This window comes from Monodelphis domestica, chromosome 1 (assembly GCF_027887165.1).
Source record: "Monodelphis domestica isolate mMonDom1 chromosome 1, mMonDom1.pri, whole genome shotgun sequence".
NCBI lineage: Eukaryota > Metazoa > Chordata > Mammalia > Didelphimorphia > Didelphidae > Monodelphis > Monodelphis domestica.
The window spans coordinates 339,700,529-339,715,044 of record NC_077227.1 but is presented as its reverse complement, the minus strand read 5'-3'; the positions used below and the strand labels follow the sequence as shown (position 1 = coordinate 339,715,044).

The 14,516-nt window shown below is 38.4% G+C and overlaps 2 protein-coding genes across 2 annotated transcripts; both read right to left on the bottom strand.

Moving 5' to 3' along the window:
* Positions 1-5: 5 nt before the first annotated feature.
* On the bottom strand, positions 6-9,335 carry LOC100026982 (protocadherin beta-11). Its single transcript, XM_016428646.2, is given in 3 exon segments — positions 6-2,769; positions 2,772-3,074; positions 3,076-9,335. Coding segments are annotated over 3 exon segments (1,977 nt in total). The 5' UTR covers positions 3,319-9,335; the 3' UTR covers positions 6-1,338.
* Positions 9,336-10,310: 975 nt separating this feature from the next.
* Positions 10,311-13,883, bottom strand: LOC100016125 (protocadherin beta-2-like). Its single transcript, XM_001370014.4, has one exon. It carries the CDS (start codon positions 13,541-13,543, stop codon positions 11,153-11,155), a length of 2,391 nt encoding a protein of 796 aa, XP_001370051.1. The 5' UTR covers positions 13,544-13,883; the 3' UTR covers positions 10,311-11,152.
* Between the last annotated feature and the right edge of the window lie 633 nt (positions 13,884-14,516).

Here is a 14,516-nt window from a genome sequence, read left to right as displayed (position 1 = left end):
GCATAAAAGGAAATCAATGGGGTAGATGCTCTTCAAGATCTGACATTCTGTGATAAAATCGAGAAAGGTTCCAATTAGAACTGCAGTAAGACCACCAACCAATATTTTTAAAGCAGAGCATTTGAAACCACTCATTTGCCCAAAAATTTGGCAACCTTGACATGAATATTCCTCAAAGTGGGAATTATTTAGAAAACCTGAAGAAAAAGCAAAGGCTTCTTCATTTAAATGTATTGTTTCAGGTCTTGGGATTTTGAAGGATGGGTAAAATTAAATCTATTGGATTTCAGAAGAACAATGCTATGTATGTTCAAGGTAGTTGACTAGATTTACTTTATAGCATTATAGCCAGAGGCTCCAACCACACCACTTCTTGTCACACAAGGACACGTAAAAATTAGATATAATCATTTATAACTCCACTGGTAAATTCAGTACTCAGACTAGTCTGTATCCCTCACTATTGTCTCCAAACTGAACAAATTCTTTTATCAAAATGATTTATCATACAATTCTCTTACTTTCAGAAAGATTTATTCTTAAAAGTTTTTCCATCAATTCAAGTGACTTTTGGTGATTTTTTAAAAAATAAATTTTCACCCAGAGATAATACTTTGTGGATTAAATCAGAAACCACAAATTATAGTGTATTTTCAGTGAATTTGAGAACAATATCCAAGCAAATATCTTAAGATTTTTTTATTCATGAGCAATTATTTAAAGTATTTTGGCCACAACCAGTAGGTTACAAGATAATCACTACTCCTGGAAAATCTTTCACCACAAAAATAAAAAGAGACAAAAGGAAAAATATCAATTCAAAAGTTAGAACAAGTGCCCAAATAGCCCTTCAGAAGAAATACAAATATTTATTGACATCATAACAATGAAGTCTTGGAAAATATTCCTTTTCAGGTGATACAGGGAAGATAAATGTGAGAGTACTTAGCCAACATCATAACCGATTATCCTGAAATACATTTGCTATATTTCTTGAGTAAGAAATATGGAAAGTCTAAATTTAGAGAATACATGATAGTTCAATCAATTTGAAATTGATATGGGGAAATAGAATAACCTGGAGAAAATTCATAGATATAAGAAGAACAAAAAAAAAAAAGAAAGGAGAGAAGGAAATACTTAAGAGAGCAAAGATATAGGGAGAAGAGAAAAATGTGTGGAGGGGGAATGAAAGGATAAAAACATATAATACAGCACAATAACATAGATATCTACTTTTTTTGCTACTAAAAGACAGGCAACTAATGGTTGGGAACCAAGGGTAGATTTAAGGGGGGGAGGGGAAGAGGAGGTTCTGAGTTTGTCAAACCATCAAACCTAATTGAAGCAAAAACTGTTCCTTAAGGTTGGGTTTTCAATGGTGTCTTTCCCACTTGCTTGAGGGAGGGTGGGATTAATGGGTTGCAGAAATTTGAACTCACTGGTTTCTGAGCCACTGGTCAGACATACCTCATACTGGTAGCTCTGAGATAAAGTCCCTGTCCCACTGACATCCACCAAGTGACTTGGGAAGGGACCATTTGGATTGAAGTGAGCAGCATCAGTGGCATCCCTCTTCCTATTCCACAGGCGAATAGCAATGACCATAATAACAGAGACCAGGAAGAGAAAGGAGACAGAGGCCAGGGAAATGACTAAGTAAGTGGTGAGGGAATCAGTCTGGATTGGCTCCTTGGGTGCATCTGGAAATTGCATGTAGGGCTCAGAGAAGCCATCCACCAGGAGAACATTCAAGGTGGCTGCTGTGGACAGAGGAGGCTGCCCATTGTCCTTCACCAGAACCAGGAGCCTCTGCTTGATGGCATCTCTGTCACTGATGGGTCTTGCTGTTCGAACTTCCCCATTGTGGGCCCACACTGTGAAGAGTCCTGGATCTGTGGCCTTGAGCAGCTGGTAGGAAAGCCAGGAATTCTGTCCCCAGTTTTTATCCACAGCCACAACCTTAGTGACCAAGTAACCTGGCTCTGCAGTCCTGGGCACCAGGTCATTGCAGGGAGCTGTGCCATTCTGCAAGGGGTACAGCACAAAGGGAGAGTTGTTATTCATATCCTGTACCACAACTTGAACCAAAGCCTGGCTGCTCAGAGATGGGGAACCACCATCAGTTGCTGTCACTGTGAACTGGAAAACTTGGATGGTTTCATAATCCAGGGATCTCAGAGCATAGAGATGGCCATTGTCTGAGTTGATGGAGATGTAGGAGAAGAGAGGCAGGTCTCCATTCTCTGGGGGCAGCAGGGAGTATGTGACTTTGGCATTGATTCCTGAGTCCCTATCCTTGGCACTGACACTGCCAATGTGGAGGGCAGGACTGTTGTTCTCCTGGAGGTACAGTTTGTAGGTTGTCTGAGTAAACACTGGAGGGTTATCATTGATGTCAGAGATCCATATGGTGATACTGTGCTCAGATTTGAGCCTTGGGGACCCCAAATCCATGACAGTAATAGTGATATTGTACTCAGCCTTTCTCTCTCTGTCCAGTGCTCTCTTTGTTATCAAGGTGTAGAAGTTCTCAACAGAAGGTTTCAGGACAAAGGGAAGATCATCCTGGATGGAACAAGCCACCCTTCCACTTTCCCCAGAGTCCAGATCTGAAACCCTGAAAACAGCTACTACAGTCTCAGGTGAATTTTCTGGGATGGGGCTGGTAAGTGAAGACATGGTCAGTTCAGGGGTGTTGTCGTTCAGATCAATCACCTGAACAATAATAGTACATTTCCCAGAAAGGCTCCCACCATCTGTGGCCTGAAAATGTTTATGATGTAAGACTGAGTCAATTCAAAGTCTACTTTTTCTTTCAAATAAAGTTCCCCAGTTTTCTCTGTTAATTGAAAAGTTTTGCGAATGTTTTCAGAGGCGTGCAAACACGTATAGGATATATCTGCGTTATTTCCTGCATCTAAATCTGTGGCGGAGACTGAGATACCCTTAGATCCAATGGGGCTGTTCTCAGGGATCTGAACCTCATAACGCGGCTGAGCAAACACGGGTGCATTGTCATTAATATCGACTACTAGGACAAGGACTTGGGCAGTTCCAGAGCTAGGTGGAGATTCCCCCATCTAGTGCAGTGATGGTTAAAATGAGCTCAGGGTGCTCCTCTCGATCAAGAACTTTTTCCAGTATAAGCTCTGGGTATTTCATGTCGCCTGGTTCCTCTAGAATTTGAATGTGGAAAAGAGAGTTGGAGCTGATTGTGTAGTTCTGGAGGCTGTTGCTTCCTACATCTAAATCCTGAGCATTTTCTAGTACAAAAACACTTCCGGGGGAGGTGTTCTCCGGGATTTTCAGTGTCATCTCAGTGTCTAGGAAGACTGGTGAATGGTCATTAATATCTTCCACTATCAGCACATCCCGAAAGATCTAAAAAGGATTTTCCAGCAAGATCTGGAAAGACAGCATACAGGGCTCAGTGGGACCGCACAACTCCTCCAGGACTAATTTCTCTTTCAAGAACAGATCCTAGTATTTTTAGTGTAGCTGTAAATACTCTTTGTTCTCTTTGAATTCGACTTTGGCTTCTAGATTTGACAATCCCCCACTTTTAGCCCCAGGGCCTTTGCCACATTGGTCACAAAGGAGCCTCTCTGCATCTCCTCCACTACGGAAAAGGGCTTCAACTCTGAGACTGCCCCAGACACACCCAGTAAAACACACAGAAAGAACACTTGGCATAGTTGCAGAATCATCGCCCCTAGTCACTCTGTCATCAGTCCTCTCCGAGTAGTGCAGCTAGACTAAACAGTCACCAGAGAAACTTCAGAAACATACAGGGGTGGTTTCCTTTTCCAAATCCAGTTAACAAAGCTTCACCGCTCCTTCCATAAAGTCTGCGTTTCAGGACTTCCTTCCGAGTCCTGGTTTAGCCTCATAGCTCTATTTGCCTGTTAGTCTGCAGCGCCACCACGTGGATCATAATGCCATTCCAAACGTGCTTTAGCACACGATTTCAAAACCTCAATTCTGCTGTGTATTTCCAAGGGATATATCTCGCTCTTGACAGGGTGATCTGTATTAGTGTTGTATACATTCAGAAATCGCATCACATCCTGGTTTAGGGTGATTTTGATGCCTCATAGATCTAAGTATATTTCCAAGTTAAGAAATGTGAAAACCTACAGGACTCTCAAGTCCCAAATACAGCCAGTAGGTTGCAGAAAATGCCACAGATTCATCCATGCCATTCATTGGCTATGACTTTTGGAGGGTTTGAATGAATGTGAGAATAAATAGCAAGTGCAATATGGGAAAGAAGGTATATAGCACTGTAAATTCAGCCTCAAAACTTTCTTTCCATTCAAGTAATTAAAAAGAAAGCATGTACTTGGGCAGTCCTGATCTCATATTACTGGTTATTAAATGTTCTACATAACAGAACTGGTTGATATAACTGTGAGATTCTCCAGAACAAAGATGGGACCTCTCTCTTTACTGCCTAATAATTTGAGTTCATGTATTTCCCTAGAAACTCATCCCATAGGATCTTGGTCCAGGGGAATTTTTCTTTTTCTATTACAAAGGGTATCTCTTTGAAGGTGATTTTTTGGCCTGCCTCTGAGAAGTAAGAAATACATTAGAGGTTTTAAAATTTTGATTAGGAGGAAATATTCTATTAAATTAAGAGGAAACAGCATTCCTTAAACTCTTCTATTAATACTTATGTAATATGAGAAAGACATTATTTTTCCTGAGACCCAGATTCCTTTTGCTGTGAATTGAGAGAGTTAGATCAGAGGACTTCTTTGATCTCTTTCAGCTCTAGATCTTTGAACTCATAATTCTTCTAGGGTTCAGATTCTTTGATCACATTCAGATGGTCTCATGATGGAATCTCTTAGATATTGTAAAAGCAAACAATTTGACCAAGAGAGAAACATCCTTGGAATGGCATTTTTCTAATCTATGATATTACTGGAATAATTCATAAGAGAGAAAATAAAGAAATATTCATATGAAATGACTTTGTTTTTGGTTTATGGTTTCTACAAGCCCCCACAACATTCAAAGTCATACTGTAAAACTATGTTGGAGTACCATATCTTTTATAATATGTCCTTTGAACAAGTAAAGGTTAGTTGTTGTTAGTAAATTTTATTGTTAGTTATCATTAGTAATGTTATTGGCAACTGAAATGTCAGATTACTTATGCTTTCTTCATAATTAAATTTCACTTAATCTAGGTACATTCCTTCTTCAAAATAATTCATTTTCACCTTCTTGCTTATCTTCATAAAGATACAGTCTTCATAAAAGTGTATTCTTCACATGTTTTATATCAATTCCTCACTGCTACTTATTTTTATAACTAATCATTACACCTGAGGATCAATATCAGATACCATTTTTGAGAAAATACTTTCCATGATGCTCAACATCTTAATACATTAATACAAGTTAATACTATATACATAAAGAAAAAGAAATTATCAATTACAATGACCAGAGAAAGGTTATAAGATATTTGTAGGACAACAGAAATTTCATAATTAAAAAAGAATAAAAGAGTGAGAAAAATCTAAAAGTGAGCCAGACCCAAATTATCATTTTGAGAAACCAAAATTGAAATTAATTAATGTCAAGATAAAATATTGATGCCATTTTTTACACTTATAAAGGAAATGAAACTTGAGAGAATTCAACAGAAACCAAATTAAAGTAGTTTGAAACACATTTGTTAAATTATTTAGAAGAAATAACTAAATTCTAAGTTTAAAATAGAAAATAAAATATATCACAGTTTATTCTTTCAAATAATAATAATAACAATGGGGAAGAAGTAATCTGGAGAAAACCCAAACACAGAAGTGAGAAAAAAAAAGTCTCAGGAAAGAAAGTTTTGTAGGCTAAGGATTCAGGGAGAAGAGGAAAATATGTGTGAATAAGGAGATGGGATGGAAATTATACTTTAACACAATAGCATACAATGTCTGTTTTAAAGTGCAACAAAAGGACAGGAAACCAATAGTTGCAGATGGATATAATTCAGTGAAATGGATCTTAAAACTACTTAAGGAAAATGCTATTCCTTAAGGGTGAATTTTCCAAGGAGCCCTTTTCACATGCCTGAGCAGGAGGAAGGGTGGGGATAATGGACTTCAGGTATTTGAATTCACTTGTCCCTCACTGAGTCACTGCCAGACACATCTCACGCTGATAACTCTGGGACAGTGTCCCTTTCCTACTCATTCCACCAAGTCTCCTGGGAAGGGGCCCCTTGGATCAAATTTTAAAACCATCACTAGCATCCCTCTTCCTCTTCTACAAGTGAATCGCAAGAAAGAGAAAGGTGATAGAGGAAAGGAAAATAATTAGGTAAGTAATTAGGATTCAGGAAACACCGTATCATCTATGATTTCCAGGAGATCAAATCACTTGGAAAGCAGGAGGGAAGAGATGGAAGTGACCAGAATTGGTTAGATTAGGAGGTGTGGTAGTTTGGATACCTCATGCTTTCAAACTTGACCCTGTCTGATCTATATGAACTGATGCAGAGTGAAATAAGCAGAACCAGGAGAACATTATACACAGTAACTGAAACATTGTGGAAAGATAAAATGTAATTGACTTTGCTACTAAAAGCAATGCAATGCTCCAGGACAGCTCTGATGGACTTATAAGAAGGCTATCCCCATCTAGAGAAAGAACTGTGGGAGTAGAAATCAAAAGAAAACATATGATTTATTATTTGTTTATATGGGCATATGATTTGGGGTTTTGGTTTTCAAAGATTAACAAAAGTTAATAATATATGTATAATAGGATTTGAGTAATAATATATGTATAACCCAGGGAAATTGCTTACTAACTACTGGAAGGGGAAGAAAGAGGGAAGGGAGACAAGAATCATGTAACCATGGGGAAAAAATCCAAACAAAATGAAACTTCACCCTTCTTAAAACATGTCTACAAGATCATTACCTTCACTCCAAAAATTTTGTACTAGGGAAGAGAATTTTCTATGCTAGGGAAGAGAAGATATATAATCTTTACACAAGTCCTTGAGTCCCAAAGAATGTCTGAGTGGGAGCATCCTCATTAAGGTTTTAAGGTAACAATCAACAGTGAATCTGTGCTTTTGTAAGTAGCCATAAGAAAACCAAAAGAAAAAAAATTGAAAATCCTAAAAAGGATTAGATAATGTTGACCACTTGAGAGGGATTCAGCATTGGGACTTTCTTCTAACCCATCCTATTTCCCATGTTAGCTTATGTTATTTTATTTATGCTTATGTTTTATTTATGTTTATTTATTTAGTTATGTTAGTTAATGTTCTAGACATATATGAATATCACTTGAGATAAGTGAATCTTTTCTAAAGAATAATTAATGTCACCAAACTTAGAACAGTCTTTATTCTTAATGAAAGTGTCTGTGATTGGTCAGTCCCTTAAACTTTTTATACTAAATTTTTATAATAAATAAATTTATAAATATTTCCTTGATGAATTTTTCATACATTCATATAGCTTCATCTTTGGAAGGGACCTCAAAAGTCATTTAAGATCAAAGATGTATCATTGGAAGGAACCTTAGAGGAAAATCAGTACAGCCTTTTTCTTTTTTTTTTAAACCCTTACCTTCTGTCTTGGAGTCAATACTGTGCATTGGTTCCAAGGCAGAAGAGTGGTAAGGGCTAGGCAATGGGGGTTAAATGACTTGCCCAGGGTCACACAGCTGGGAAGTGTCTGAGGCCAGATTTGAACCTAGGCCTCCCATCTCTAGGCCTGGCTCTCAATCCATTGAGCTACCCAGCTGCTCCCAGCCTTTTTCTTTAAAGATAAGGAAGCATAAGTCCAAAAGACTGTGAACCTTCCAAACTCATACAGATAGAATGTGGAAAACTGAGCATTCAATACCAAGTTATCTGCTTCCAAACCAAGAGCATTTGACTTCAGCAATTTACTTGTACTTGCCCAGCCCTTATCTAAAGCAAGGTGCCGCTATAGCAATTCCTCTGGGTTTTACATGTGTCATTGATCAAGACACAGTTCTATAACATTAATATTTGCACCAGAGTGATCATTTAGAGTCTATATTCCCAATCATATTCCCATCAAACCTTGTGACTGAGCAGTTGTTCTTTTTCTGTGTTTCTATTCCCACAGTTCTTCCTCTGACTGTAGATAGCATTCTTTCTCTTAAGTCCTTCCGAATTGTCCTTGATTTTTTTTGCCACCACAAAGAGAGCAGCTATGAATATTTTGGTACAAGTCTTTTTCCTTATTATCTCTTTGGGGTACAAACCCAGCAGTGCTATGGCTGGACCAAGGGGTAGGCAGACTTTTAAAGCCCTTTGGGCATAGTTCCAAACTGCCATCCAGAATGGTTGGATCAATTCACAACTCCACCAGCAATGTATTAATGTCCCAATTTTGCCACATCCCCTCCAATATTTATTATTTTCCTTTGCTGTCATGTTAGCAAATCTGCTAGGTGTGAGGTGGTACTTCGGAGTTGTTTTGATTTTCATTTCTATGATTATAAGAGATTTAGAACACTTTTCATGTGTTTATTGATAGTCTATTTCTTTATCTGAAAATTTCCTATTCACGTCCCTTGCCCATTTATCAATTGGAGAATATCTTGATTTTTTTTGTACAATCAATTTAGCTCTTTATAAATTTGAGTAATCAGACCTTTTTCAGTTTTTTTGTTCTGAAGATTTTTCCCCCCAATTTGTTGCTTCCCTTGTAATTTTAGTTGCAATGGTTTTGTTTGTATAAAACCTTTTTAATTTAATGTAATCAAACTTATTTATTTTACATTTTGTAATTTTTTCTAACTCTTGCTTGGTCCTAAAATCTTTCCTTTCCCAAAGTTCTGACAAGTATACAATTTTTTGTTCACCTAATTTACTTATAGTTTCCTTCTTTATATTGAAGTCATTCACCCATTCTGAGTTTATCTGATCCAAGACATTTCTGAGGGACTTATGAAAAAGAACACTATCCAGATCTAGAGAAAGAACTGTGGAAGGAAAAACACAGAAGAAAAACAACTGCTTATTCACATAAGTCAATGGGGATATGATTCCCTAGTGAAAATATCAATAATATGGAAATAGTTCTTGATCAACAACACATGTAAAACCCAGTGGAAATGCTTTTTGATTACGGGAGGAGGCTGAGAGGAAGGGAGGGAAAGAACATGAATCATGTAACCTAAATCGCTTATAATGTAATCTAAATCTCTTATAATCATAGAATCATGAATTATGTAATCGTGTAAGAAATTTTTTCTTAATCAATAAAATAAAAATTTTTAAACATATTGAAATTTTAAAAGAATTATATATGCATTTGTGTACATATGTATATACCTACACAGATATATACAAACACACACACACACATATATATACACACAGACAGTATTTTTAAAAACCACTCCTTTAAAAATCAATCAGTTCCTTAATGTAGGTGTTATTTTTATTTTCCAACTTTGTTATTTGGGAACTCAAATTTAGATTCTTTTGCCTGAAGTTATTTTCAACAATGCTAAAAACAATTTCCTAATGATTATGAAGAAAAAAGAATAGTTACAGTAAATTATAGTTAGCACAACCTGAAAGTAATTTGTACTCATCTTTAAAAAAAAATGAACCAAAAATCTATTCCTGGTACCTGCATATATGCTTCAGAGGAGTCAGACTTGTCATCACTGAGATGGCAAGGGTAAAGTCACTGGGCCCCTTCAACCAAAGGGCAGAGGAGGATTATGTAGATAGATTCATCTGTTATTTGATTTTTTAAAGAGGCCCTGACAACAAGGAATTCTTGCCAATCTTTGTATTCATTCTTCCCTGACTTATTCATCATGATCCAATACCTGGGATAGCACATGTGATAAATGTTTGCTGATTGATTGATGATTCTTATATTCAAACATATCTGGAGACTGACAATTTCTAAAAGACTCCAGTTTACTTTGTTTACTTCAATAAAACATATATGGAATGCTAAATTGTCTCCTTCTACTTCAGAACTATTCTATAGCCTGGAAAGAGCTGATTGCATGGATTGTGGTTACCTATAGGGGGTTTCATTTCTCCAAACCAGGTGAAAATTGAGATCTAAGGGTGGCAGTGCAGAAGAAGTATGTACTTCCTTCTAGCTTTTTGTGAGTATTCCACCCAGAGTTTGTATGTTATCAATAAATCACTAGTCAGATTAGAGAGAAGTGTAGTTGTGATTCTTGAGAAAAAGGAAGGGACTAATACAATTTTAGAAAACCTTTCCTCACAAATAATATAGATTAAAAGAGCTAATATAATCTATGACAGAAAAACGTTTCAGTATACTGAAAGAAGTTAGTGAATTTAATTGCATCAAAAATGTTAAAATACAATTTTGAAATGAGAATGCAAAATTAATGTAGTTCCTTTATTCTGAGAAATGGATTGAGGATTAACATAATCTGGACAAAATTCAAACACAGAACGAAAAGAAGAGAAATTTTGAGAGGAAAAAGAGAGCAGCAGGAGAAAGGAGAACATGAAAAATTATAGCACATATATTTTTAATGTAGTCCCTCCCTTCCTTCCCACACCACAGAAGGCATTATCTGGCAATATATGTATATATATGCATAGATTATGTCTTTCATGTTTTAACTTTTCAGCTTATTCTCTGGAGTTAATGTTCATAAATTATTATTCAAATATGAAGTCTGTAGCACACATGTTTTTTTATTTTTATTTTTTAAACATTATTTTATATGGTCGTTTCCAAACATTATTCATTGGAAACAAAGATCATTTTCTTTTCCTCCCCCCCATCCCACCACCTCTCCCATAGCTGACGCACGATTCCACTGGGTATCACATGTGTTCTCGATTCTAACCCATTTCCATGTTTCTGGTATTTGCACTAGAGTGTTCATTTAGAGTCTCTCCTCAGTCATATCCCCTCAACCCCTGTAGTCAAGCAGTTGCTTTTCATCAGTGTTTTTACTCCCACAGTTTATCCTCTGCTTGTGGATAGCGTTTTTTAGATCCCTGCAGATTGTTCAGGGACATTGCATGCACAAATGTTTTTAAAATGAATTTTCCTCTGCCATATAAAGATAGAAAATAAAAGGGTAGGAATAATGACAAAACATAATAACCACGCATCCCAAAATAGTTCTATCCCTAACTGAAGTTACAGCTATTCCTAAAGGATGGGTTTTCCTCCAAATCACTCCTACCCTCTTGAGCAGGGTTCCTGGGGATAATGGGCTTTAAGAATTTGAATTCATTTGTCCATGAACCACTGGTCAGACACATCTCATACTGGTAACTCTGGGACAAGGTCCCTGTCCCATTGGCATCCAATAAGTAGCCTGGGAAAGGACCATTTGGTTCAAATTGACTACCATCACTGGCATCCCTATTCCTCTTCCACAAGCGAATAGCAATGAACATAATAACAGAGACCAAGAAGAGAAAGGAGACAGAGGCCAGGGAAATGACTAGATAAGTGGTGAGGGAACCAGTCTGAACTTGCTCCTTGGGTGCATCTGGGAATTGCATGTAGGGTTCAGAGAAGCCATATACTAGGAGAACATTCAGTGTGGCTGCTGTGGACAGAGGAGGCTGCCCATTGTCCTTCACCAGAACCAGGAGCCTCTGCTTGATGGCATCTCTGTCACTGATGGGTCTTGCTGTTCGAACTTCTCCATTGTGGGCCCACACAGTGAAGAGTCCTGGATCTGTGGCCTTGAGCAGCTGGTAGGAAAGCCAGGAATTCTGTCCCCAGTCTCTATCCACAGCCACAACCTTAGTGACCAGGTAACCTGGCTCTGCAGTCCTGGGCACCAGGTCATTGCAGGGAGCTGTGCCATTCTGCAAGGGGTACAGCACAAAGGGAGAGTTGTCATTCATATCCTGTACCACAACTTGAACCAAAGCCTGGCTGCTCAGAGATGGGGAACCACCATCAGTTGCTGTCACCGTGAACTGGAAAGCTTGGATGGCTTCATAATCCAGGGACCTCAGAGCATAGAGATGGCCATTGTCTGAGTTGATGGAGATGTAGGAGAAGAGAGGCAGGTCTCCATTCTCTGGGGGCAGCAGGGAGTAAGTGACTTTGGCATTGATTCCTGAGTCCCTATCCCTGGCACTGACACTGCCAATGTGGAGGGCAGGACTGTTGTTCTCCTGGAGGTACAGTTTGTAGGCTGTCAGAGTAAACACTGGAGGGTTATCATTGATGTCAGAGATCCATATGGTGATATTGTGTTCAGTTTTGAGCCTTGGGGACCCCAAATCCATGACAGTAATAGTGATATTGTACTCAGCTCTCCTCTCTCTGTCTAGTGCTCCTTCTGTTACCAGCGTGTAATAATTCTCAACAGAAGGTTTCAGGGAAAAAGGAAGATCATCTTGGATGGAACAAACCATCCTTCCATTTTCCCCCGAATCCAAATCTGAAACTCTGAAAACAGCTACTACAGTCTCAGGTGAATTCTCTGGGATGGGATTGGTAATCGAGGATATAGTCAGTTTAGGCAGATTGTCATTCAGATCTATCACATGGATTACGACTGTACATTTTCCAGAAAGACCTCCACCATCTGTGGCTTCAATATCAATTTCATAAAACTGAGTTGCTTCAAAATCCACTGTTTTTATTAGTGAAATTTCACCTGAAGATCCATCTATCTTAAAAGTTTTGCGAATGTCTTCGGAGGCATCAGAAAATGTGTAAAATATTTCCCCGTAATTTCCTGTATCCAAATCTGCAGCATGCACCTCTACAACCAGGGAGCCTGGGGGGCTATTTTCGGGAATCCTCACCTCATAATTCTGTCGCCCAAACTCAGGCGCATTATCATTGACATCCACTATGAGAACTCGAATTTGGGCAGTCCCAGACCTGGGCGGAGACCCGCCATCCAAAGCTGTGAGAGTTAATCGGATCTCCGGCAATTCCTCTCGATCAAGAGCTTTGTTCAACACCAATTCTGGGTACTTCCTGCCCTCACTGCGTGCCCGTATTTGAACTTGGAAATGGGGATTCGGGCTAACAGTGTAGTTTTGGAGACTGTTGATCCCAACATCTAAATCCTGTGCACCGTCTAAACGGATTATCTTTCCCGGAAGACTACTCTCGGGGATTTTCAGGAGCATCTCATTGTCCAGGAATATAGGCGAATGGTCATTTATGTCTTCTACTAGCAGCTCAGCCAGAAAAATTTGCAATGGGTTTTCTAATAAGATCTGGAAAGGCAATACGCAGGAAACGGTAGGCCCACACAATTCCTCCCGGTCCAGTTTCTCTTTTACAAGTAGATCCCAGGTTTTACGATTGAACTGCAAATACTGTCTGACTCCTTCGAAAACGACCCGGGCGCCCCTATTAGATAGCTCCCCCATTTCTAGTCCCAGAGCCTTAATCACATTGCCTACAAAAGAGCCACTTTCCATTTCCTCTGCTACAGAAAACCTTCTGGGTTCCGAACCCGCCTTAGGCATGCACAGGAAAACAAAGAAAAGGAGAACTTGCCTTTGTTTCCGAATTGTGTTCTCGCCTGTTTCCATCCTTATCCCTTTTAAAATATGCTTGGTATGGACACTATGGTAGGCGGTGGGGTAAATAGCTCCTTTCAAGGGCCCTGCCCTCTTCCAGCTCTTGCTAACAAAGCTTGCTTTCTCTGGCTTCTTCTCCCCAGTCTGAGTCAGAGCGTAATGGAGAATGTAATTTTAGTGCAGATCAGTTATTCTCCTTCTTATCCTGCAGCGCCACCACGCGTCCTGATTGAGAATTTTATTTTCTCAAAATCTGATTTTCCAAGGCACAAGGATTACGTGTTCAGTTTTCCAAGGGAGATATCCGGTCATTGTTAAAAGGGCGTTTATCTGATTTCATATATCATATATACTCGCAAATTATTAGTATTATATTGGTTTGGGACACCTGTGCTTTTACCAACATATGAAGCTCCCTGAAAAAATTTCAAAATTAGAAAAAAATCATAATCAAGTAGAAAGTATAACTTACAACTAATATAAAGAGATATATTTCCTTTGAGTTCTCTCAGAGTAAGGAGAGGCATGTCTTTTTTTCCCTAGTTTTGGTCACATTGACATTGTAACAAGGAATGTCAAGAATCTCTTTTTAAAATCTCATTGCAACAATTAAAGGATGATGAGTAGGATTCTGAGGTGGTTCTGAATCCACAGACTTTTCAAATAATCACTTTATCTTTACCACACTTCCAAAGTATGTCTTTTGCAGTATTCCAGGTAGTTTCAGTTGGCTGTAAGACTAAGTGTGATCAAGGTGCCAATATTTCTCTTGTATTCCTAGGTTGCATGAAATAGAGAGCTACTGAACTTTCCCTTTCTCTAATTACATGTTTTCCAATAAGTTTTAGTTGTTAGAAACTAGAACTAGAAAAGAGAAGATGACTTTTGGTATGAAAATGGTGGTGGGGGAAGAATACATATCTTTAGATATTTGAAGTGTTGCCAAATAGAAAAGTGATCATATTTCTGTGTAGATTCCAGATGT

Bases quoted from the DNA above. Each gene is read 5' to 3' on its own strand.
- LOC100016125 (XM_001370014.4), bottom strand. From the start codon at position 13,543: ATGGAAACAGGCGAGAACACAATTCGGAAACAAAGGCAAGTTCTCCTT.